Raw genomic sequence first — 24,595 nt, 5'->3', positions numbered from 1 at the left:
CTTTGACCCTCTACTAATGGAGCACCATTTGATTAGGGTTTTTGTCAAAATTCCAGTGCACACACATGTACTCAGTGCAAGTGAACAGAAAGAAAAAGTCTTAAACTCTTCTCTGAGCTGCACCGTATATTATTTATCCTGCACCAGGAATTGGAGTTTCACTATAAAATTGATGCTTTCTCTGGAATCAGGACTGGTTTTAGCAGATGCATCCCTCAAGGAATTTTGGATTCCATTTTCACTGCTCCGTCCTCCTCCCACAAACTCTAAGAAGCTTTGCAAATCTTCACATATGTAATCAGCACTGTAGCAGTGAGCAAGGAGGGCGGCCACGGTGGTGCAGTGGTTAGCATTGTCATCTCACAGTAAGAGGTTCTCCAGTTCGATCCCCGGCTGGGGTGCCTTCTGTGCGGAGTTTGCATGTCCTTCCTGTGGTTGCGTGGGTTTCCTCCGGGTGCTCCACTTTTCTCCCACATCCCAAAGACATGCTGTATGTGGATTGGACACTCTAAATTGGCCCTAGGCTTGAGTGTGTGCATGTGTGTGCCTTCCGTGGAAGGTTGGGCGCCGGGCTGGCAACTCAACACTGTAAAACTCCACTGCCAATCATGAACGGACATATGATCCACTGTGGAGACCTCTAACCGGGAAAAGCCAAAAGAAGAAGAAGCAGTGAGCAAGGAAAGACATAGTACACTTGTGTAAGACCTTGCCAATATATAGTAGAATAGATCACTTTTGAAGTATTGGCACCCTCCCTAATTTTCACCTTTTTTCTTATATTTTATTCTTCGAGATGATGTGGACTTATAAACGCCCTGAGGATTTTGGAGCCTTTACTTCCCTTATGTACCACTTTGTGCCATCAAACTTGGGTTATACATTAGAAGTACAGCAAGAGTGAAAAGCACCCAAGTTTTTTTATGTTGATTTGACATTTGATATCCTTGGCAGAATACTCACTATATATAATCACTACTTCAGCTGTGCTTTGTGTGTATATTAGTGTGTGTGTATGTGCTTGTCTATCTTTTTAGAGGTTGGAATTCTAAACATTGTTTGAAGCAGAACTAGTCAAGTGCTGAGGAAAGAAGTTTCTAGGGATGAGACCTAGAGATGATGTGTGCTTCAACACATGAAGGTAGTAGCTGCAGACGTATAGTTTTATAGAGGTATAGAAACAATATTAGAATGTTAGGGTTCTGTGACAGCTGAGCTGGGCAGCCCATTTGACTGAAGGTGAGTGTGGTAAAATAATCAGGTTTGCTAGACTTAAAGGCTCAGATTCTGAAACAGTTTATGCACAAGACAAAGCAACTTTCAAAGCTTTAGCGCTGTATCATTATAGCCATGAACCCAAGAGATGGCTAGCATTATATATGCAAATTAGGAAATGTGTTAGTCTTCACTGCTGGCAACATCTACTATCCTCATTTCCAAGAAATGGGATTGGGATGCTGAAGAGAACAACAGTAATATTAAAAGTTGTCCGAGAACACCTGAAAATCCAGTAATGTTCACAGATACTGGGTAAAGGACACCACACTGTAAGTAAAGGTCAGAGAATATTAATAATGGTTTCAAAAAGTAACATATACAGCAAGCTACACATTTGTGTTACTTTATATGTTTATTGTTATTTTTGCACTTCAGCATTATTTCTTGCTTTGACCCTCTACTAATGGAGCACCATTTGATTAGGGTTTTTGTCAAAATTCCAGTGCACACACATGTACTCAGTGCAAGTGAACAGAAAGAAAAAGTCTTAAACTCTTCTCTGAGGCTATTATCTTATTTTGCCTGCAGCCATCTAGCTCATCTCATTGGATAACCTGAAGACTGATTTATTTCCAAATAGTTATGCTATCTGTCTGTCTATATACACACACACACACACACACACAATATATATATATATATATATATATATATATATATATATATATATATATATATATACATATATATATATGTATACATACACATATATGCTTAATGCATGAAAATATAGATTTTAATGCATTTAAATAGTGTATAACTGAACAGGTTTTTAGCATATTCTATGCATCACAATATTTATCTGACTATAAAACAGGTACACATCTGATCATATTTGTTGACTAAACGTGTCATTTTTATTCAGCAATATTATCAGGCTGTCACAGTCCCGTGGCCTTGATCATGCTAAAGCAGTTATCAGGCAGTGAACATATGACTGAATAATGTTCAGAAAGATTTGAACAAGCATTGTCAGGACAGAATTCTCCATAACACCCAAGGACATTTGATGGGTGTATTTCTGGCTTGATCCTAATACTACAGCCCAAAACATAGGAGTGCCTTACTAGCAGTGCATTAGCAGCATAGATTAAAGCATAATATCATTAGTTTCCATGTATGTTTTGGAATCATATTATGTAGACATAGCACAGGCCAGGAGCAACTACACATCTTATCAACTGTAGTAGGTATCCTGAGCTTCCAAGCAGAGTGATACTTGTGCCACTTCTTACCTCATTTTGTGATTTGTAGGTTGAGGTAGTAATTCTTTCTTGGTGGATGGGTTCTACTTCACTACCACAAATTATTTGGAATGTGCCTCATAATGTAAGGCAGAAAGTACTTGAGTTGCTAAGAAAGATGTTTTAGCACCACTCTAAGTAGCATTGCATTTGTTATTACCTTACACACACTTATATACTACTTGCTTCAGCATTAGAAAAGAGACTTGGACTGCTATTAATATGATTATTTTATGAAAAGCTACATTTCTGAGTGTGTTCAAATCTTGATAAGTAAATAACGTGTTAGAACAAATAAATTTATCAGAATGACAGACCAAATGGCTGAAATCAATACGAGATTTTGAACCAAGATTTCCAGTGTGTTTATAGCACATTTGTATCTATATGAACAATTTCCTGTGTAATTTATATTATTTAAAAAAAAGCATGACTTTAACTAAATCAAACTGTAGACCCCATTCACTCAATAAGCAACAAGAGTTTCGTTCCTGCTAACTCAATTCTTTTTATTACTTTATATTACATGTAATGGAAAAAATGTTTATGTTCGACAAGTGTCAGGTACAAATTAAAAAAAAGAATAGTTAAAGTAACTTAATAATATATGCACTTTTATTCGTTGAGTAAGAGGAATAGATGCTGATTGTCAGCAAGAACCATGTTAAGATACATTTTTCTGGACAACACTCAGTGAACTGGCTGTAGCAGTATATGGAGATAAGCATATAACCTTAAATATTCCAGAAGAATTACACTGCTTGCAGAAATGCTTGATAAAATATGAAGCAGAGGTCTGTATCTGTTAAAAATGTAGTCTTTAAAGCATATTGTCAGTATGTGAAACTATAAAAAAATTAAATGCATCAAATCTAGATTTGTATTCCTGCAAAATTAAATAAATTTAAAATTACTCATTTTTTCCTTTTATTTACTAGCAGCTGATACTCTAAATGTTTTCTTGCCACTTTTGATTATTGTTCTTTACAAAAGTGTTTGTTGACTGCAGTAATAAAAGTGCCAATCTAAGGCCACAATCGCTACTGCATATACTTTATAATTCAGCTGTAAATATAAAATATATTTTTATTGAATGTTTTGTCATTTTATTCCTTTATCATACAGGATTACGAGCAAGTCACTGATCATAACCTGCTTATTATGTGTTCTAGAAATGGATGCCAAGAAATTTATCTCGAGAGTGAAGCTCAAATTGTGAATCTTGGCATCCATGTCAAGAACAAATAATTGAAGACTATGATCACAGACCCAGTCATAACTCTTTGTAGTGCATGTACTACTAGTTGCAGTAAGAAAAAAAAAACAACAAACAATAACAAAAAAAAAAAAAACAGCAAGTGTTTTGCCAGTTTTCGAAGCCGTAAAGCACTTAGCCACTTAGCAAGGGCTTTCAGAAAGGTGGTGTAACACACAGTTCATTACAATTGCATTCAGCTTGCCATGTCTCTAAACTGTCCAGATTTTTGCCTCATTTGTTTGGTCTTTCTTCCTCATAAAGGTTGTGGTTTTCAGACAAATCACAGAGGAGTGAAGTCAATGAATAATAGAATACATTTGGGTTTCAGAGTTTGTATCCTTCAGAGAAAATGCAGGTAGAAACACGTCCTGTTTTTCTAGCTACTTTCTAAGTTTGTAAGAGGAAGAGACACCTTATCCTTATGGACAGCAGGCAGAACCAAATATTTTATTCTACCTCTATCTTTTGTTAGTCATTACTGGCAGACTTGACTGCCTAGCGGAAGACCTGACATTAACAACTTAAGCAGGGGGGTGCTTAACATTTGTTAAGATCGGGTCTAGCTCCCCCTTTTTCTTAATGTCAGAGTGTAATCACCTTGTTACATGCACTGCAGTTTTACTGCATTAAAATCTTAGTAAAAATAATGCTGAATAACTACATATTACACATCAAAGGCCATATTTCACTGTGGTCTATTTGACAGAAATGGTATTCACAAACCCACTTCCTAACAGCAGTTCAGCAAAGTATTTAAACTTTATTGTACCACTTGAACATATTTTATTATCCCTTGTTTTGACTGCAGCAGCTTCCCATGCTTAAATGTGAAAAAAATCTCACCCCCAAAAACTGTGATGGTTCGTTGGTTGTCATTCTGCATCTGACAGTGTTTTGTGTTCTATAGAAATGCTTTCTGATGTACAGTTCCCTGAATTAGCCAGAAATCATGGGACTTTTGTGAGTATGATTCTGTTTGTTGACTAAATGTGTGACAGTATTAAAACATCAAGCAAGATTAACATGTGTCTTGTACATTTGGTGGATCATGTCTAGGAATCCCACCGCCCCATCAGAAATTCATCTGGCAGCCTTATTTAATGATTAGGATGTTGCTAACAAGGGATCCAATGAATTGCTACCCATAAATGATTGCCACCACATGGGAGATTTACAGTAGCTCTGGAAGTCTGCTTTTCTTGTTGAATTGCATAACTGATTTCTATTTATGTGGAGTGCAAACATGAGACAGTTACTATTCAAGAATGAATCGAGAAGCAAATCCAGTAAGCATATTTCATATATTATGCATGAACCAAATCATACAGATTTCAGTACTTAGCCTGTTAGTGGTTGTGTTGTTCCATATAAGAGTTTCTAAGTGCTGTTTGAAAGAAAAGATTCCATAAAAAATGTAGTTAGTTGAATATAAATGTTGGCTTTTTAACAGACACTGATTTACATGTAGATGTATTGTTCTTTTAGTAAAATGGACTCACCCAGTTTTACACTGGTGGTATGTGAAATTTGTTTGTGTTTCTGCAAAATTCAATGCATATGTGATACATTTTCCTTATTTCCACTAAATGCATTTTGGCTAACAAGTTTGATTATATGAATTTCACTGATGTAGGCAAAGTTGTTTTGCCTTCAGTTACGATATTGTGGAATCCCTGTTTTTTTTTTTTTTTCATTTGCCCAAGGGGTATGTATCAAAATGGAATTATCAAAAATAAGAAGGGTATGTGGGGGATCATGCAGCAGCATGATGGGCTTTTTCCTTGCAAAACACTTTTGAGGTTTATTTTTTGTGTTTTCCATAAAAATATATATTTCTTATTTGATTATCTTCAGATAAATTATGTTTCAGTGAATAGCACTATATGTTCTTAAGGTCACTGCAGCAGTAGCCTTAATTATATGGATTATATCCTGCTAAGCATATAACAGCTGCCCAACTTCCAATGTTTAAGGGCACCTTCCATGCACCCAAACCATTACTCAGCTAGAGATAAGCTGACTAAAAACAGTGATTTAGGCACTAAGCCCTTCAGCTCTTTCCTGCCATTGAAGAACACTCCTCCTGCAGGTTTTCGAGGACTGACAGTTAACTAATAATTTTCATTGCTGGGCAGATAAGTTCACTTTGGGGAAAAACTTCCACATTTACTTTTTATGACAGAAACTGAACTGTTTCTTTGAAAAAATATTTTTAAACTATGAAATTGTGTTTTTATTGATTGTCACTTGACTTTAGGTAACTTTTAAACAGAAGTGTTACTTTTTATTTTTGTGGGAAAAAGTTATTTAAATTAATTTAAAACTACTTTCTCTGAGATAAAAGTTGTGTTATTTTATTTTTGGGGGTTGGGGTAAATGTTTAAAGTGCTTTTTCCTGTGTGTTTTGGTAGAAAAGCTACTTTTTTGCTACTTGCCTTTTTTTTTACTGACCACTACTGTCAGGCTTCTCTGGAAATCAGGCATCTTTTTTTGGCTTATCTATGGAACAACCTACTGGTTCCTGAGTTCTTTCTTCTTCTAACCACAAAAAAAGAAGAAAATTAATAAACAGCCTTTGCCACCACAGCAGGTTGTAAAGCGCCTTGGCCACAGATGGGAAGGGATTCTGCAAATATGTTGTAGCCATTTCTGCTTCCACAAGCCATTCATCTTTTTCTTTGGTTCCCTCTGGTGTAGTTTCTACAGCCATCATGAACTGGGGATTAGACTTGTCCTCTGCAGATGTTGGAATGCCCATGGTTGATAAGGGAGCGCCACTAATGTCCTTCCTGGGAACTGGGCAGGGAATACCTCTCTGTTTAACCAGGCTGCTAAGCCTATTTCTAGAGAGGTTTTTACTGACAAGAATGATTCTGCTTCTTCAGAAATACCTAAAAAAAGGCAAAAACTTAGACATATATTTTCTGCTGTCTTCATCACTTTGGACAGGAGTAGTTTATTGGGCTTAACTAAGAGTTTAGTCCAGGCCATTGACCTTTCCAGTTCTGCTGTTTCTGGTAAGAGTAAGTTGATTTTTCATTTTCTGAATAGAGTCATGAATTTGAACCACACATTGATTATGAAAAGAGAGATTATATTTTGTCTCCTTAGGTTTTTGATTCAGATTGCGAAGAGAGTATGGCTTCTGCTAGTCCCCTTGAAGGATTATCTTTTTCTGAGACTATTTCCAGAATGAATTAGTTGTTTCATTGAGAACATAATTATATTTCACAGTCCCCAAAGAAGTATTATGATTTACTACAAATGGATTTTCCTGAACGTACTCTAATTCTTCTTGTCCCTTCAGTATTGGAGGATGTTTTGTCACAGCCTGTAACCTACATGAAAACCAGCCTGTGACCACAAGAAAGCAGCTAGATTGTATACAGTTCCTCAGTCTTAACAAGTTTTTATAAACTAATCTCAGATTAAACCCAGCAGCTATTGCTGTAGTAAACCCACCTGCTGCTAAATATCTCGTTAATAGCATACCTCTCAACTGTACCATATTCTTCAGTAATGGGATGCTACGAATTTCCGAGTGGCCCCTACAATTCCTGATTTTTTTTATTTCTCTTTATAATTTAAATTATGTCTGACATCATCACGCATCACCAATGTATCCCGCAATGTCATCAACGCGCAGCTGCATGCATAATGACATCAGCTTCATGACTGCCTGTTGGACTCAGAGACTTGGACTGTTTTGTTTTTGAAATTTGATTACTTGAATGCAGACAGCGTAGCAACAGTGGGCACAGAGTGGAGCTGTGCACATTGCACAATTTAGGTTATGAACTTCTGCAGAGTAGTGTAGTGCAGTAGAGGCTGCGGGACAGCCTAGACAGGACAGACAGTCAGACAACAGCACCACTAACACACCCACCCAGCACCCACCAGACCCTTGTCTGCAGGATCAGGAGGATGAGGAAGATTACGTTCCTAGCAGCTCAACCTCAAGGTAAGTAAAAAAACTATTAAAAAAGCATGTAATGGGAGCAGGGAGTAGGCATGGATGAATGTAGATGGATTAACCGTGTGCACAAGTGACTACATTTTTTATGTAGAATTCTTCTTGGGTTATATGTAGAAAAAAATCATCCCTCTAGGTAAAGCCTTTTTTCCGTAGTTGGCCTAGGTAGAAAAGTTACTTACAGTTGGTGACAGCAAACCCAAGGCAGAAAATGTAGAAAGGCAATAATTCACATCATATGTAAAATATACTTGATTTTACAGTTTGTTTTTGTATTTACAAAGTGGCAATTGTGACCTTATTTAATAAACAGTTACATGGAACATGTAGACGTTCCATTTGGTATGCTTCTAGTCCTTTTCTAGCACAATGTGGAGAGCATACTTGAAAGCTGTATTAAGAAGGGAGTTGCAGTTAATGCCTGATAATTGGTGGAAGACAGGTGTGTTAAGAGGTAGTTTTAAGAGGGTATAAAGTTTAGTTGATGGGAAGATGGGGAAACCATTGTATTTTTGATGGAGGGTAATATTCTCCAAGTGAGAGAGCATCTGCAGTCCTAGTGGGTTAACTTGTGTTTTATAATAGTTTTGAATTAACTACGAGTGTTGTAGATTAATTGGTAGTTAGCTGCACACTTTTCAAATGTAGTTGCAGAAGCCAATGTTTTCTTATTTTCAGATTTCATAGTTTATTTCTTCCTCCTCTCTAGTTCAGGAGATTTAAAGGCATCAGTCCAGCAGTATGATGACAGATAACACTTAACTGAAACTTGTATGATTACTAGGGTCAGTGTTTGCCTTTGCCATGGCATGTAGTAATCCATCCATTTACACCTCTCAACATCTAAAGAAAGACTCTTACTTCCTAAGCAAATAGAGAATAATATGCTGAACTTTAAAATATACATTTTGTTTGCAGCGGCAGACTGCTGACCTGCTGAATATCCTAGTCTCCACAAACAGGGACGTAGCATTTATTTAAGCCTTCTGAGTGTCCCTTTATTGAACTTCCATTTCTCTGTTTGGCAATAGATTGTTCCACACAGATGGGTTTTGAATGTAATCCACCATATAAATTACAGATTACAGTGGGAATCACTCCCTTCTTTTTGACAGATTCCCTTTTTCCTGCCAGACTGAACTTCTCCTTTTTTACCTGTTGTTCAGCATCTGCTGTTGCAGAGGGTGACAGAAGTGATCAGTCTTCCTCAACTAAGAGAATGTTTTTATTCAAGAATGTTTCTGGTGCCAAAGAAGAAAGATTCATTGAGAGACCAGTTCTGTATCTATCCTTTTAAATCTGTTTGTGATAGTGCCCAAGTTTAAGATGTTATCCCTTCACAGCTTGTTGCCTCTCATTCCCCATCTAAGTTTTCTGGTGACATGAGATTTAAAAGATGTATAGCATCATATTCCTTTAGATCCAGATTTCGGACATTTTCTGTGCTGGATCACAATATCAAGTTATCTGCATTATCCTTTGGTCTATCCACTGCTCCAAAGGTATTCAAAAAGTGTCTTGTTCCTGTGATAGCCTATTGTAGACTGCAAGGTATTTACATTTTCCTTGTTTAGACAACTTGTTTATCTTTGCATAATCTTTTTCAGTGTATCAGGAATCTCTTACCTGGGCAAGTAATCTCCTAAACATACGGGGGTTCTTCTGCATTTTTTCTATATCTTTTTTCCTCTGTGCCTATGAACTGTTAAGCACCCCTCCCATACATTCTTAGACTATTTGTGCTCAATGGAGGGACAGTCCATCCCATAACATTTGAAATCCAGCAGTAAGGGGCTATTGTCTAGTCAATCAATAAAGATCTTTTGTACTTATCCATTCCCATACTGTCAGGAGGCATCATCTGTGTACCTGTGGTATGTGTGTCAGGTTTCTACCTCCCCAGACTACATCTGGCTTCACAACCAAGCTGTGCCTAAGACCCAGAAGGTGGCTGAAGAAAGTTTTCAGACTAGCCAACTTACCTGGTTGTTAAACAATAAATAAGATAAATAAGTTAGCAAGTAAGCAAATAATTCATATATTTTGACCTGGTAGAGTTAATTATGATAAAGCTGAGTGAACACTAGACAATTGAGGGTTTTAACAACATTCCATCTCAAAAAAATAGTTGTTTATCTACTTTTTTCAGCAAAGCACTATTTTATTTTGCTGTTGTTGATGGAGTGCACATCAGAAATGTTTGTCTGCGGTAGGACATAATACATCTCCAAACTGTTTACTGGCAGTTTTCTTTTGTGATTTTCCCATATAGTAATCATAATTTTATGTAAACCATAATATGTAAAAAATAAAATTTTTGAAATAAAACTGAAACCAGAGATCCCTTCCACCCAATGTACCTTTAAATATGTATTTAAGACAAACTACCTACTCCTAAGTGATACATTGGCAACTTTCAAATCACCACCAAACCTAGATAACTCCACCGAGTGTGCAGAAATTACACCGCCACACTACACTAACATGTAACTAGCTGCATAAATAGAGCTATATCCTGTAGTAACAAGTACAGGGCAAACCCCAGAAACAACCCACATTGTAGAAGCATAATATCAACAAGCTTTATAATAAAAGAAAAATAATTTTGACCAAAAGTAAGAAGAGTAATTCCCAAAGTGTTAGAGCCCTTTTCATTGAAATAAGCAAACAACTCAGGAGCTTAATAAAATCCACCAAACCCAAATTTGAGGCTAAGGCAGCTAACCAAGTCAAAGATAATCACAATACAATTTTTAGTTATGTTCATAATCTCAAAAGCTCCATTGAGCTAATTGTGAACCTACACTGAGGCTGAAGATATAGCAAACCTATTGGCTGATAAATTTAGCTCTAAGTTTACCCCCTCTCCCTTCCATCTGTCCCTCAAGATATACATTAAACTGGCTCACCTCCAGCTATCACACAAGACCAAGTCACAAAAGTGCTATCAAAAGCTAAACATACTGTATCAGTTGGTCCTGAAAATATTCCTAGATGCATGTTAAATAGCATGGAGCACGATTTAGCCACATCCCTATCAACACTGTTCAGTTTCAGCCTCCATACATGTTCTGTACCAAGGTTATTACATTTATACTCAGTTATTATAAATGTTCAGTGTAATACATTTAACTCAAATTTCAGAAACAGTATTACTAGACAGTTTACACATACATAAATAGTATGCATATATACTTAGTTAATATAATATAAATATATTCTCAGAAAAAAGTGTGATTTGTGCTTGAAAGCTTGTGTTTATTAAACTGTTTATTCTGTCATGAACTGTCTGGTATATTTTATTATATCTGTGATTTTTAAACAGTTAGTGCTTCCTGAGAATATATTTATATCATATATATTTAGTCATTAGTTTTAAAGTGACAGAATTATTTGTAACGGGATTATCAACATAAATTATCTATAGATTAAGTAGTAATAGTTAATATACTGAAGGGATAACAGGTCAGGCTTAATTTGTTACAGAATACAGTACATATTACATAATAATTGTTGTACATTAGACAGAAAGTTAAAACCACACTGACAAGGTATGCAACGGAATAAATCCAAAATGCAGAAAGCATAGGCTTTAGTACAGGATATTTAAGACACACATTTAAAAGGCAAACATCTGTTGCAACACATAGAAATTAAAGAGGTAAATGGATAAGATTATTAGTAACAAATCTAGATAAAGATTTACAGAAACAATTTAATAAAGTACATGGAAATTATGCTTCAAGATACATATATTATAGGTGCAAAAAGAGAGTTTTTAAACAGCTGCATGAAATACTTAATACCAGTTATAACATATAGTAAAGAATTGGCCAGTAATAATTAAATCATAAAGAGACTTCAAATAATAATAAAATAATTTATTGCTCAAGTGACAACTGGTGGTCAAAATTAAAATTGCAAGTTTATTTACCAGATCAGGGCACATTATTTTGTCTCTGTTACATTAGTTGTAGTAATCATTATATTATCCTTTGCAGACTATATTAATAAATTTATAAAATAATTACAAAAGTAAATCCCAGTTCACTAATTTCAGACAGTTGTTATATTTTAATAAATCCTACATGAATACAGTCAGTAAAACAGGCTTTGCATAGGCCTGAAAATGTAGGTTCAGGCCTGTGGCTTCATTTTATATTTCATATTTTAAAATAATAACAAAATAGACCCCTGTTTAAGGATCTCAGGAGGAACTGTAAGATTGTTTCACTTAAATGTAGTGTGTTAGACATAAAGACAGTATTCTGTTTGGATAGGCCTAGAAATGCAGCCATATTAAATGAGACATATTTTTCTCGCAGTAGAAAGGAATGATTCAGTAGAAATAAATAACCTCCAGTCAAGAATACTGATAAGAATAAAATGCACAAATAGAATGTTTAGTACACTGAGTAAAAACAGATCTTGCTTAAATGGTACAAGACTTGTGAACCAAGGTTAAAAAAAGTGTGTAAAACTTTTAGGAGAGTTACAGTGTTTCAGTATTATTAGGAGATATACTTCAGACACAGAAGTTAGTTAGCTCAGACTGATATGCAGAAATTCATTGCAGTGCAGTCCACAGAAATTTGGAACAGACACTCGAGAGTGAGTGCAGAAGTCAGGTCAAATATCCAGCATTCAAGAATATTAATTATATTATTCAGAATGAAATGAATAATTCTTTTGTATCACTTTTATTGAATTATTACTTGTGACATAGACAAATTTACATTTATATAAAAGTAATCAAACCATATTAATCAGTTCACATTTTCAAACGTTATGCAATCATATATATTGTTCTCTATAATATAATTGATGCAATATTACATATATTGTTCAATTCCTGCCTTCTGTTGAGCCTCATTCCTCCTCCAAAATGTTTATTATACATGCACTGTTTCTACAATTTCCATTTTTTTCTGAATAATTTTACTCCTACCCTTTTCTAAAGATACCACTTCCTGTTCTTCATTATTTGTTACAATATTCACTACTTCAAGTATGGTTATTTAGACTTAGATTTCCATTTTCTAGTAATTGCTGTTTTGCAGCCACCAGAATTAAACATAACAAGGCCTTACTATGTCTAGGCAATACATATCGTGTATCTCACCTCAATAATAATTTCTTATATTATGCTTATTTGCTCACCCAGTATTTCTTAAAAAGTACTCTAGTACTGAATGCATTCAAAAAGAAAAAGTAAAAAGACATGGAGGAAAGGAATAATTCTGAGTATAATGAGTGCAGGAGCTATGGACATTATAATTCAATCTATTTAAGTTTATAAGCACTGTTATTGGAGAGAGATGACTGTAAGCTAGGAGCAGTCATTGAATCCCCAATTGACTTTGCCATAATCCTACAGGAAGGTGTATCCCAAATAAATAACTGGTGCTAAAGTTATGTACTGAAATTAAATGCCAAAAATTGCATTATTGTATCCTTTAGTAAGACATTTACCCTGGGGAACATCCACATTGACAGTACCTCCTAAGAGTTAACTCAGTTCTTTGAGATTTGGGAACTTGTATGAACAGTTATCTAACTTTTGATCAACATATGTGTATCGCTGTAAGAAAGCTGTTCTCTATTGCACAGCTTATAAGCAAAGCAGGGGTGTAGCTAGGATTTTCAAATTTGTACTCACAGTTCTCAAACTGCTACCCCTCCTCCCCAGCCAAGCTACGGCCATTCTCGTAATTCACGGTTCGCTCTTTTAGTATCGATGAAGAGGCATTCACTGTAATGCCTCTTCAGTAATATATAGATTCACTCAAACTCAGTTCCTTGAATTGAAAATGAACCTGAAAGTGGTTCTTTGAAAAATGCAGCATGGTAGTTGGGGTAGAGGATTCATGCTTTTGTTTTCTGTTACTAAGGTACAGGTTTGGAGCTTGAGTAAATTACTAACCACCTGCTACCCCTAACTAGGGTGTTTCATTCACACACACACCCCCTACCTACCTCTTAGTGCAAGAAATATGGACAAAGCCTAATATAAACAGGGACAGATATTAAAAATGCTCTCGTGAACTTAGAAAGTTGCTAGAATAACAGGATTTATGCTAGTATGAGAAAGTTGCTAGAATAACAGGATTTGTGACACTATAAATTTTTCTAAAGGACATGAAGTCTGAAACTCAAATGTCTGTCATTATTTAGCAACCTCAGCCTTCAATGATTTTCTAGACAATCACAAAATTTATGAGGAACTGACAAAAAATATGGGGCAAAAATCTGGACATTCTGCAAAATTTGGACATTTGAGAGGTATGCTACCTACCTACCTCACACACACACAAACACACACACACACACACACACACACACACACACACACACACACACACACACACACACACACACACACACATACACACACACACATACACACACCTCTTAACCTCTTAGAGCAACAAACTCATAAATAAAACTGAGGCAAAGGCCCAAAAATAAGGACATTTTTTTTAAATATTGCTCTTATAAACTTAGAAAGATAATAGAATAGTAGTAGGCCTTGAATTAGTACGAATTTTCTGAAAGGTATGAAATCTGAAACTCAAATGTCTGCCATTGTTTTCTAACTTCAGTCTTTAACGGTTTGCCACTAATTTGCCAGAAAACCGCAATTTTATTTAATACGGACCAAAAATGTGATGCAAAAATATAAAATTGCCAGACAATACAGCTGGGAACCTGTCAAAGAAGGGACACCATTTTAATATGAGCACAGTTAACTTGAGCAGCTGACAAAATTAGAGAATCTACATGCATTTCTGAAATAAAAGTAATGTATAACTCTTATCATTACAGTTATTTATAAAAGTAAACCCTCCACGTTTTCTTCCAAAATTGCTATTTTGTGGAGATATTATTAGGGGGAGAGCAACATTTTCAGCCAAAATTGGGGACAGTTGAGAGGTTTGGATATTCCTAATTCTATAAAGCGATTTATTTGCACATACCTCTCAACCTCTTAATGCAGGAAATCTGGACAAGGCCAAATATAGTGGGGGAACATACAAACAGTACTAAAAATTGATCTTGTATAAACTTAAGACAGTTGATAGAATATCAGGTCTTGCTTTAGCATGCATTTTTCTGAAGATTATGACATCTGAAACTTAACATCGGTCATTATTTAGTGACTTCATTCCTAAATGATTTGCCAGAAAAGTTTTATTTTGCATTTTACAGCATGAACACCAATAAATATCTGCTAAACAAAGCAATGCAGTCTCACATTGAAACTAGACTTAGCATTAAAACTTCTCTGCCCTTGAAACTCACATTCATTGAAACAGCATTGAAACCCACATTCAAAGAAAATACATTTTGCCAGTGGCAGATAAAGATTAACTTTGGGCTGTTTTCAAATCATAGGCCCCTTGCACATGAAACATACACGTGCTCTTTGATACACCTTCCTGATTGTATTAAATTATATTCCTTGTACAATACAGTATAGTTGTTAGAGCATTTTAAATTTATTGTTTTGAACATTTTTCCAGTAAACAATGAAACAAAATGCATGCACCAATAATGACAAAACAGCTCAATTCATAACATTTCCATCTTAAAAGTCTACTCAAACTTCTACAGTACACCAGTATCAGTAAATATACACACTCTCTGAACTAGTAAAAGCCATCTACATAATTCCATATTAAAGAAATCTGTAACAAATAAAGAGGCTGCTGCTAGCAAACAACTTTATATTTCATGGTTTCATCTACAAATAAAGTGCCTGTTGCCCTTGAGGAATAAATTGCCTATGTTGCATTATAAACAATGATACGCTAGTAATATTGCAATAGGGAATGGATGGCAAACTGATAACAGGTTCATAGTTACTGCTAGATATCTTCGCCAAAACGGACGTCAGCATCCACCCCCCTTTACAACACAGTACAGTATCAGCAATGCGTCTACCTACTGTGAGAGAAAGAACCCACAGCCTTCTGCATCAAAAGCAAGTACACTACCTATTGTGCCATTAACAGTACAAGCAGACTCAGCATAAGCAGTACTAAACTGTAGTTCCCCTGCAGCTCTCAGCTCCTTGTAAAATGTCAACACTCAGCTGTATCTCTGAACTTTGTAGCACAAGAAATCTGGAAAAAGGCAACATTTATTGGGGGGGCAGGACAAAAGCCCAAAAACCAGGGACACATTTTAAACATTGCTTGTATAATTTTGGAAAGTTGCTAGAATAAAATGCTGTGTTATCACCATGCATGTCTTGAACCCAGAACCATATGCATTACAGTCAGTGCAACATATCACTATGCTAAATCAGCAGTTTGAAAAATAAGAAGACAAACTTAATGGCTATCATTTAGATAGCTCTCAACCTCTTAGCACAAAAAACCTGGACAAACAAAGCCAATAATGAGGGAATACAAATTCAGTTCTCACTTCACACCTTAGCAGAAAAAACCTGGACAAACAACAAAAACAATATTGGGGGAAATACAACTTCAGTTCTCAGTTCTCACTTCTCACCATAGCTCACAACCATTAGAAAAACAAATCTGAACAAAGCACAGAAATGGTGGTGGTTAAGGACTTTAGGCTCTTCTTACCCTGAAGCAAAGGTACAGAGTTTGAGCCTGAACACCTATAGCCAGCAGGTGTATTCTGTGGGGGCATACACACACACCCACACCTCTTACCTGATAATCTGTTTGTGATACTTGATTGCCTTCCAACTACAGCTTCACATTTTCCGCTCGCGGTAATCCATTTGCGATTGTCTTCCACTTGCTCACTACTGCACATTTCCCGCTCGGAGCCAGCCAGACATGACTTGAGCATTCTTCCGACTGGCTGGTATCCTCCTTAAAGGAGCCAACACCCTTTAAAAATATGTATTTTTTTTTTTAAATGCTACCCCCTCTACTAAGAAGTTGTACTGAAATCAGTACAGTGCGTATGCCTCCCGATGTCCCTGAAACAAAGGGATTGTTTCTAAAGCTTGGGATGTCATTGTCCCTCACTCGGCCCTCAACTCAACCCTCATTAGGCCAGTCATTGAATATAATGCCCACTTTGACATGTATCTGTCTACGCACGTGAAAAACTGGAACAACCACAGAGATACCTTACTAAAAGGATACAAGGTTAAACAACACGTCCTACATGGACAAATAAAAACAAAATGGAACACCGGATAAAGGATGCGTCTCACAGCTCAAATGCAAGTATTCAAGACGAAAAAAGCTGAGCCAACCTCCATGGCTGTAGCAAAATTCGACTTTATTCATAAAAATAAATACAAAGAAGTAAGCGCTTTCACAATCACCCTGACCACTTCATTAGACTGCTGTTAGTAACCATCTCATCTTATTTAAAATCTACTATATTTTTAAAGCACTTTGAAAGATTCTTTGTATAGACATATACGTACACATACCAACAGTTTATATATAATAAAAAACTAAAACATATTACGTTTCACTTTTCACATTAATGAAAACATATAATAACATGTTATATATATCTTACTTAAAAATACGTATAAAAAATGCAATGCTTGATGTCAACTCTTGTTTTCTTTAATGTCTGAGTGCCCTTGCTTTAAGGAAGGGTTTAAGGGAAACAGCTTCATTAATACCCGGTGGTTTATCAGCATTCAAATTCATAATCCACCTTTGCTCTGCTGCTTCAGTCCTGTTTCTCAGGTCCTCTCCTCTAACCCCTTTTTCGAAGATTTCTAGTACAAGGAATTTAAATATGTGTTGTGCCACTTCCACCTCTATATGCTTAGCCAAGGCACTAGTCTCTTTTTTATTCCCTATGTCTCTGATGTGTTCTAATATACGATCTTTTAACATTCTGTTAGTCTTCCCTATGTAAAAACTTTGCAAACCTGGCAGAAACTAAAACACACTAAATTTTAGTTCTACAATCTGCATAGCATTTTGCTTGAATTTCAAAGTGAAGCTGTGGGTGTGTAAATGTTGTACAGGAATATATAAATTTGCAAGCTGTGCATTTCCTGCACATATAAGTGCCTAATCTTTGTGAAATACCACTTGTTCTAGGCTCTTGCATTTTATAACATAGTTGATGTTTGAGTGATTTCTTGTTCTTAAATGAAAAACAAGGTGTATCATCTAACACTCCTTTTAATTCTTCCACTGCTGTTAGGATGTTCCAATTATTTTTAAAAACTTCACAAAAAATGTGATATCACTAGTAAAGGAAACAGGGAATCTAAGTTTGTAATTACCTGTATTATTAACCCTTGTTCCTAAGTCTTCCTGCCGGGAAAAGTATGCTTTCCCTTTGTTCCCCCTTTCCTTAAGTAAGTCTTCCACACATATATCAGACTCCTGCTTGGAATATCCTCTCTCCAAAAACTCTTTCCCAAGGGTTTGTAGAGCTACTGCCAACTGTGTGTCACTATTATGTAGTCTTATGGTTCTTAAGATCTGTCCTCTCATAACGTTCCTGCCAATGTGTTTTGGCTGCATACTATTCTTCTGGAGTAAAGAATTTCTCCTAGTTGGCTTTCTATGTAAGCTCATTTCCAATCTGTTAATATCAGATTTTCTAACAAATACGTCCAAAAATTCTATCTCTTCTAATGAAAACTTACAGGGAAACTTCAGAAATGTTGTTGTTGTATGTATGTATTCTAGAAACAGATTCATCTCTTGTAAGGAACCTCCCCACAGAAAAAACATATCATCCAGAAAACGGGTGTACCATAATAGATATTTACTGTAATCACTGCTCTGCAAAAATGACATATACTCCCATTGAGCTAATGTTAGATTGGCGTAGCTATTGGCACATGCCGTGCCCATAGCTACGCCTATCTTCTGAAGGTAATAATCTTCTCTAAATACAAATATATTATTCTCCAGAATGATCTCTAACAAGCAACAGATCAAATTCACCTTCTCATTGGTGAATATCTTTTTAGCATTCAATAAATTCCTAATATTCTTAATACTCCAGTGGTTCGGGGTAACAGTAAACAAAGATGCTATATCTAGAGTAACAAAAAAATATTCACAATCAGCTGGCATTATCTTATTATAGAGTACTTGTAAGAAGGTCTTAGTATCCTTCAACACATATTCACAGGTTTCAGATACCGGATGTAAACATTTTTCTACATAAATTGATAATGGTTTTGTCGCCCATCCTTTACTTGAGACTATAGGTCTCATGGGTGGGTTCTGTGCATCCTTATGTACTGTAGGAAGCCCATATATTATTGGAATCAGTGGAGTTTCAACATTAAAGTATATAAAAAGTTCTACTGAGACCATGTTAGTTATAAGCAAATCAAATACCAGAACAGATATTCTATCAGTCACAGCTTTAACATCTGGTTATTTTTTGATGTATTACCTGATCATCGAGTAGTACACCCATTTGTGCAATATAAAATTCCTTGTCCATAACTATCACCCCTCCCCCTTTATCTGCAGGACTAATCTCAATATATCTGAGTGTAAAGGTCTTGAAGTTCTTTTTGTAATTCCCTCTCTTGTGGCAGAAAAAAAATCTATCAAAAGGTTCATGTAATTGTAACTTAATTGTAGGTTCAAAGCTACAGAGAAGAATGCAGTGCATTGGTAGAACTAAAATCTATGCAGTCCATTGAGACGTGGCATCAGAAATACAAAGTTTAGGGATCTAAACATCTTCTGCAGCATCAACAGATTGGTCTGGGGGGACAGGTAGATCTTGCTGATGATATGCTATAGAACAGACTTCCCATCCACATAAAACAAAGTTCATCCCTGTCCATGTTTATGTGCAGCTTAGATGTATGGATGGGTGGGAAAAAGTAAATTTACCCCAGGACTCCCCCTGTACTACTAATAGACAGAGGCAGCTCCTAAGTTCTTTGTTCCATGCATGGGTCGCCTCATATTATCTATGGTATTGTCCCAGTACAGAGTAATAAATAATAATCAACCACAAATGTCTACCCTGCAGTCTACATCAAATCTGGCCATGGGACTGATATCAAATGCAGCTGATGGGAGACCAAGAGCAGCCACTACAGGTATTACCATGTATCGCCATGCCTGCGATTTCGTGGAAGGCTTTAAGGCATCCTTTATCAATACCCTCTACAGCAGTTCCACCCTGTTTAGACTTGTCTGCCATGGAAATCTGTTTTTCTTCTCCTCAGAAATCATTTAGTAGGAATCAAAGAAGAAGTTGGAAAATCTGGTTCAAAAAATCCCTCTCTCTCTCTCTCTCTCTTTCTCTTTCTCTCTCCTTCCTTCCCCCTTCCAAATTGCTGTCCTGTACCTTCTGCGGCTCAATCAGGCCTTGACAGGATCCTGTCTTTTTTCTGTTCCACATCTCCTTTCATAGTGGGGAATGTTGTAGAATCCCTTTTTCTTCAAGTCTGTACTTCTTAGGGCTATGATGAAAATAGTCAGCAAACTCGATCTGAAGTAAATCAACTAGGAGGAAGGAATTGTGGGTATGGGAGAAGATAGACCCCTCAGACCCAATACTATGGTATAAGGTGCCAAGGTGGATATGGTTAAATCTGACAACCCAAAAGCTGAACTGGATGAAAGTAGGACAGCATGGATCTATCTTTATGGTAAATACATAACATTCATATTTTCTAGTATATCACTGTTTTTTTTTTAACTCTGCTACATGTGTAGCAAAGGTACACTAAAAATATAGATTTTTTTTTTCCATTTACGGGAAGAGAAAAGGAAGCAACTCGGCAGAGATGAAACTTACTGAAACAATTTTGCTTTTTCTTCACAACTCAGCTTTTGATTTTATTGTTTTTATTTTTTTAATATATAAATAAATTGCAATTATTGACCCCATATAAGGAATTTTTTTTTAATTTGCAAAGCTAGGTCATAAGTCATGAATTTGTTAGGTAACGAAACGTAAAGATTTATATTTTCCATTATGTAATACAAAATAAATGTGATTTCTGCTGCTTGGATTAAAATAAGTTGCCTTTTTTTTCTCAAAACATTTTATGTATAGAACCTACTAGTGCTGTGGTATAAATTCAGTTAACTGAAATGTTCATTAAGCATTTTATGAATTTTGTGCTTTATTTCACTTTACAAAATTGCTGCTGAAAAAAGTCTACACTGGAAAGATATATTGCAACCCATGCCACTTGATTTCAGGGGACCCACCTCAGCTTCTTCCAGTGCTGGGGCACTGATATTTTTCTTGTACATTTATAGAAATCCATTCTCTTTCTTGGTTTCATTTCAGCACTTTTGGGTCATTCCAGTTTGCTTAATTGTGTGATTGTTATACTGAATTATGCAAGTATTGTGTATAGCTTTAGCTGGCTGTTGCTGCAGGGGCATGTCTTTTAGATGTCATAAAGACAATTGTGCAGAGGTAGCTGTAGTAGAAAAGGTTCACGACTAGTCTGGAGTCTGTGCCATAAAAGCTAAGTGAGAAACTGTAGGGGTCTCTTGCTGGAAAAAACAGCTGAAAAATTCTGTCAGGATACTTGTTACAAACAGAAACGATAAAAAGAAAAAAAAACTTATTGACTGTAGTGCCAGCATCTCTTCCATACATTATTTTTATTCAGGTTTCAGTGAACAGTTTGACAAACTATTAAAAAGGTGAAGCAGTGTAGCTGAAATGACAAAGGCACACATTTCATTTGATTTTCTCAGTCTCTTTTTGTTTACTTTTTGACTCTCAACAAGTTAACTTAAATAGAGCAATGGTACTGACCAGTTATTTGTGCCTGAATGGCTTACACATTTGAAAAATAAGTAGAATAAAAATGGACTTTGTCCGTGTAAAGTACCATATTCTGCACATGCTAAGATCTGCATTACTTCAGAAGATTATAAAAATAAAACATGTTCCACTTCTTCTGAGCAAGAACAGACTAGTAGCTTTTACTGTAGAAAATCGATGCCTGCAGTACCCTAATATAAAGTTAAAAGTGCAGTTTGCTGCTGAAGTACAGGATGTTGAGTGTAACACAGGTGTTATCAGTTATGCATCTTTGAACATCTAGAAGAACAACACTTTTTTTGCATTTCCTAGTTAAAGTCCATCACATTGGTAGTGTTAGGGAAGCAGCAGTCCCTCGTGCAAGAAGTCTGGCTTTCTGATATGGGGTAGGACTTTCTAAGCAGTATCAGATTTATTAGTGGCTGAAGTAAGTAAGCAGTGGAACAAAAATAAATAATACCATAAACTCTAGCTTTATGAACTTCTCAGCAGGTTTCACATCGCAAAATTGGACTGTGAATGAATCCACACCATCAAGAATGATTTTGGCTCACAGTAGGTTAATCAGAAGGTGATGCAGGGTGCTTGGCAAGACCCTATTCACGTTTAGACCATATAGTGTTCCAGTTATCACCTTGCTTTTAAAGCGTGGAACATGTTTTAAAGCACAATTGTAGTTCTTAATGTCTGTCTACTCTTCTGACTTAGGTCTGTGGTTACCGCTTGCGTCTTCACTTTGACGGATACTCAGAATGCCATGACTTCTGGGTAAATGCTGACAGTCCTGATATTCATCCAGCAGGGTGGTGTGAGCGAACTAATCACAAGTTACAGCCTCCAAAAGGTGAGGTTCATATGCCACTATCAGTACCATAAATCTGTTTGTATATAATTAATTTATAACACTGTCAACTTGTTGTTCCATGTTTATGTATTGCCTGTTACTGATCTTTAAACCTTGTCACATTTATTTCAAGCACTGATATGTAATTAATCTTGGTTGAACTGTGACACATAAATATCTCTTTCAGTTGACACAATTAACTGTCAAGAAACATAATGCAATGTTGTATTCTTGAAAATATTGTATATATATTTTTCAATTAATTTACTTGTTGTTTACCAGTATAGCTTGCATGGTAGTTATATTGCATATTTTCCAACAGGTTTCTAAATGAGCATACTCAACATTGATCTGTGAGCCAGTCAATGGAGGGATATTTAAATCACCAAGGATTAAAGAGCTGTTGTTTATAAGAATATCCTGAATGAATGCCAGGAATGTATTGTGATAATCTCTATTCATGGAAGGAGATTGATGGCAGGCTGTAAGATGTAAATTAGAATTCTCTAAATAAGCTGTAGTTCGTTAAGCTCACAGGGGGTGTTGGTATCCATTTTGAGGAGATACTTTCCCTGATATACACCAACAGTTCACCGCCATTACCAGTGGGCCTAAAAAAAGTGATAAGCACAAAATTCAGGCACAGAAGGGATGCAGTGTATGGATTTGAATCATGTCTCAGTGACAGTGTATCCATGGACTGAATTGAAATGTAAAATGATTCTTGATTTAGGATAGGATAAGTTCTTTGTCTTGATTTAGGATAGGATAAAGTGTTCATATTTAACTCACTTCTTTCTGTGGAAGATTTGATGTTATGGTGTCCCATCTCACCTTCGTTCTTTCTGGATGGGTTTGGAGCCGATCCTCAGCTCCAACTCGGCCAATATACAATAGCTCGAGAACTTTTACTGGCTCGAGGCTACCCCTTTTCCCAGCATGCCTAGCGGCAGCTACCCAGTTATTGTTTGTCGCTTGCAGCGTTGAGATTGCTCAATACTGGCTCAGGCTAAGTACTTTATGTTTTTTCTAGTTATTGCAAATTTTTCATAAATTTACTGATTATATTCACTCCTTAAAATGTGTATCTTTCCTCGTTAGTCTAACAACCCCTTTATCTGCTCTTTCTGGTATTTTTGGCCATCGTTTTTTCTTTTAGGCCTGCTTTCCCCTTAGAGCCTGTTTAAGTTAGAGGGTTCTTCCCTTTCCTCACCACTTTTCTGGGATTGCTGTTTAAGTTAGAGGCTCTACCATCGGGGGAGTTGCCATTTAAGTTAGAGGCTCTCCCCCTTCCTTCCCTCTTCTTCCTTTCAAAAAAAAAAAATAATAATTAAATTTTTTTTTCCTTTGTTGTTATCAGCCTCTTTGCTTCTACTTGTTGTAGGCTGTGAGTGATAGTTTTCTGTTTTTTCTCTGTGGAAAACGTTTTCCTGATTAGTGCTCATTATGTTAAAAGAATCTAAACCCTCTGGGTTTAAAAAATGCGACTCATGTTGCCAGTAAATGTCCCTTACGCATGGGCACATGAGTTGCGTTTATTGTTTAGGGGCTGTTCATCTGCAGGACTCTTGCGCCATCTGTCATGTTTTCAGTTCCAGAGTCCTGCAGGAAAGAAAAACTAAGCTTATCTTATGTGGCCTTCTGAAGAACCCTCAATATGCCTCGTCTCAGGGTCCTCAGCCAGCCAAAGTGTCCGTGAAACACTCCAAGCCATCGGTTCTGAGCTCAGAACAGACAAAAATTACTGAGAAGCCTTCAGCTCTGTTGGCCCCCAGCATTGGCTTCGACAAAGCTAAGTTTCTGGTGGCTCCATCTGTGTCCTCGGAGCTGATCTGGATCCATAAGAGATCAAGGTCTCCCTCTTTGGAGCTGGTACCCTCCGCTCCACAATCTCTTCTGCTGCAACCTGGAGCGGGCAGTCACCGGTCCACTTCACACTCCTCTCGGTCCTCCAAACTTTCAGATCACGATGTGGAGAGAGTGGTCAACAGGCTTCTCAAGTCACAGCCACTTGCTAAATTACTCTCGAGCCCAGCCCATAAGGATTTGGCTCCTTCGACCCTCCCAGCTTCTCCATCAATTCCTCCTCAGACTCTCTTGAGCTCGGAGCCGGAGTGCATGGAGGTCATGGTGGTGGAATCATCGGCTCTGGTTTCTTCTCCCTTATCGGTTCTGATGACCCACCCAATCTCCTCAATATCTCAGTCCATTGAGGGATCTGGGGGCTGAAGCTCTCTCGCCGGCTCCGAGGGGGGAAGGGG

At 36.6% G+C, this 24,595-nt stretch overlaps 1 protein-coding gene across 1 annotated transcript in view; it reads left to right on the top strand.

The window, feature by feature from the left end:
* The window catches only part of L3MBTL1 (L3MBTL histone methyl-lysine binding protein 1), a 2,277,156-nt gene that overhangs the window by 1,511,152 nt on the left and 741,409 nt on the right, over positions 1-24,595 (top strand). Inside the window, exon 10 of the mRNA XM_044090108.1 lies at positions 22,199-22,334. Coding sequence (XP_043946043.1) covers positions 22,199-22,334 — 136 coding nt within the window. The remainder of the gene's footprint in view (positions 1-22,198; positions 22,335-24,595) is intronic.

The sequence above is a fragment of the Protopterus annectens genome, chromosome 12.part0 (assembly GCF_019279795.1).
Source record: "Protopterus annectens isolate FY-2018-M chromosome 12.part0, PAN1.0, whole genome shotgun sequence".
NCBI lineage: Eukaryota > Metazoa > Chordata > Ceratodontiformes > Protopteridae > Protopterus > Protopterus annectens.
The sequence above is the reverse complement of the archived record's forward strand: the minus strand, read 5'-3'. Positions and strand labels throughout refer to the sequence as shown.